The sequence below is a fragment of the Pteropus vampyrus genome, unplaced genomic scaffold (genome assembly GCF_000151845.1).
Source record: "Pteropus vampyrus isolate Shadow unplaced genomic scaffold, Pvam_2.0 Scaffold196, whole genome shotgun sequence".
In the NCBI taxonomy this organism is placed as follows: Eukaryota; Metazoa; Chordata; class Mammalia; order Chiroptera; family Pteropodidae; genus Pteropus; species Pteropus vampyrus.
In genome coordinates this window covers 296,231-298,794 of record NW_011888977.1, presented here as the reverse complement: position 1 = coordinate 298,794, position 2,564 = coordinate 296,231, and the positions used below count along the sequence as shown (strand labels likewise).

Genomic DNA, 2,564 nt, shown 5'->3' with positions numbered 1-2,564 from the left:
TGGCCGCACGTCTCTTGGCCCCTGGCTTGTTCTCCTGCCCCTCATCACTGCCACTATCATCACTTTTAGCTTCTACTTGTTCCTTGGCTGCCTGTTGTTGCAAGTCTTGCACAATATATTAAGAGTTTCCAGAAAAACAAAACAAATAGGAAATATATATATTTAAGCGGAGATTTATTATGGGAATTGGCTCATGTGATTATGGAGGCTGAGAAGTTCCATAATATATTGTCTGCAAGCTGGAGAACCAGGGAAGCCAGGCGTGTAGTCTGAGTCTGAAAGCCTACAAACTGGGGGAGCTGCTGATGTAAACCTTGGAGTCTGAAGGCCAGAGAACCAGGAGCTCAAATGTCCGAGGGCAGTAGAAGATGGGTGTCCCAGCTTGAGAAGAGAAAAAAAATTCACCCTTCTTCCACCTTTTTGTTCTGTTCCAGCCCTCAATAAATTGAATCATGCCGAGCCACACTGGTGAGGGTGATCTTTTGTACACAGTCTGATTCAAATGCTGTTCTCTTCTGGAAACACCCTCACAGACGATCCCAGAAATGATATTTTACCAGCTATCTGGGCATCCCTTAGCTCAGTTAACATGTGAAATTAACCATCACAAACAGCTCTTCAGTGGGAGACAGAAGCAGCTTTCAACATCTTTATTCTGTACTTCCTCATGCAAACTGGATCACAACTTGATGATTGGTGTGTTTGTCAGATCCAAACCCTAGAAAATCATGAATTAAGTCAGATACTTCAAACCTCACACTTGCAAGCACTTTTTTGTTACATTGTTCCACAGACTCTACAATGATGTCAACTTTGATATTAAGTTGCCTCTGGAATCCCAGAATGTGGCAGCATATAACACATTGAAAATCCATCTTAAATAATAAGCCTTCATGCTGTTGTCACACTTCAATCAAGAGGCTGTAATAGGTAGTGTTATGATGTAAACAGATGACTGGTGTTGAAGAGCGCTCAAGAACAAATGTCTTGATGTGGTACCAAGAACAATAATTTTGAAGTTTGTTTCCTCTTGCTATAATTTAAAAATATATCTTGGAAAACATAAGCTAAAATAACAAGTATCTGCCAAGTCATCCAGCTCTTTGGCTAGACCTGAAATGAACACGAAGGTCAGACTTCACGGTGCCTTTTAAAGCTATCAGATTGGCACTGATAAACCAGAAGTAAACTGGTTTCAACTCCAGGACTTCTCTGGGCCTGGAGCCAAGTGTTATGAGGTACTGATGTCATTTGAGGTGTCAGTCCTTGAAAACATTCATTTTCTTTGCACATTATAGTATAAAGCCTGAAATAGTGCTGTTGCAACATGCATTTTTAAAGTCAGGTTTATTAAGATAATTTACATGAAATTCACCTAACTTTGAGATGTGGTTCTGAGTTTTGACAATTGCATGCAGTCATGTAACCACCACAGTTGAGATACAGAGCATATTCATTATCCAAAAAAATTCCCAGTACTCCTTTGTGGTCAAGCCCTACCCCCTAAACCCAAACCCTGGCAACCATTGATCTTATTTCTTAATGTTCACCTTTTCCAGAATGCTGTCTTTTGTGTCTGGCTTCTTTCACTTAGTATGTTTTTGAAGTTCACCTATGTTGTGCCACAGGCATTTAAAAAACTTTATTATGGGAAATTGTAGACATATAAAAGTCAAATAGTATAACAGTCCTCCACGTGCCTGTCACCAAATTTCAACAATTATCAATTCCTGGCCTTATTTTACCTACCTCCTACCCACTATTGTGTTTTAGCAAATCCTAGATTAAGCATTTTGACGTGTATTTCTAAAAATTAAGGATTTTTTTTTCTTGTTAAAGATAATATTATCCCGCTTATTTCAGATAAAACTTTATGGCAAGACTTCTTCATAGTAAAGGATGCGTACTTCCTATCTCAGCGCATTAGGCGGCACATAATGCCTGGGCTCCCTGATTTTGAGCCCACGACAACAACAGTCCGCCGTGCGTCGTCTTCGGAAAGGACCTTAGGGGGCGGGGCCGATGCGCAGGTGTGGGCGGGCGCGTGCGCAGAGGGTGCACCATCTCGGCTGCCGTAGTTCGTGTTTGCACGTGGGCTCCCGTCGTCATGGCGGCTGTCCGGAAGCCAGTGCTGCTCGGGCTTCCAGATGCCGCTGTGCACGGTCGCCCGACTGGGCCCGGTGCCTGGAGTGCCAGCAAGCTGGGCGGCCTTCCGGTGAGATGGGGCGCTGCAGTCGGGTTCGGCGGGTGCTGATAAGGGCTACGGGGTGAGGGAGTGGGCGAGGTACCGGGGCAGAGTCAGAGTTTGAGTGCCTCCCCTATCCTCAGGACGCCCTGCCCGCCGTAGCAGCGCCAAGGCCAGTGTGTGAACGTTGCAGGCAGTTGCTTGCCTTGGTCGTGCAAGTGTACTGCCCGCTGGAAGGTTCCCCGTTTCATCGGCTATTGCACGTGTTCACTTGCCCCCGCCCCAGGTGCGGCAGCTGCGGAGCGCGCAGGTTGGTGAGGAAGCCCCAGAGCTGACCCCGGGATTTTATACGGAGTGGGCGGGAGCGGGAGACCGCACC

General features: G+C 45.9%; 1 protein-coding gene across 7 annotated transcripts in view; it reads left to right on the top strand.

The window, feature by feature from the left end:
- Positions 1-2,054: 2,054 nt before the first annotated feature.
- Positions 2,055-2,564, top strand: part of PDCD2L (programmed cell death 2 like) — a 31,087-nt gene continuing 30,577 nt past the window's right edge. For 4 of the 7 annotated variants that reach the window (XR_002783205.1, XM_023537667.1, XM_023537666.1 and 1 more), the window contains exon 1: positions 2,060-2,147. Coding sequence is in view for 6 of the 7 variants with exons in the window: in XM_023537667.1 (XP_023393435.1) it covers positions 2,108-2,147 (40 nt within the window). In the remaining variant the exon portion in view is untranslated. Of the gene's footprint in view, positions 2,216-2,328; positions 2,496-2,564 lie in introns of all 7 variants that reach the window. The other 3 variants (XM_011371839.2, XM_011371836.2, XM_023537668.1) reach the window with 2 other exon arrangements.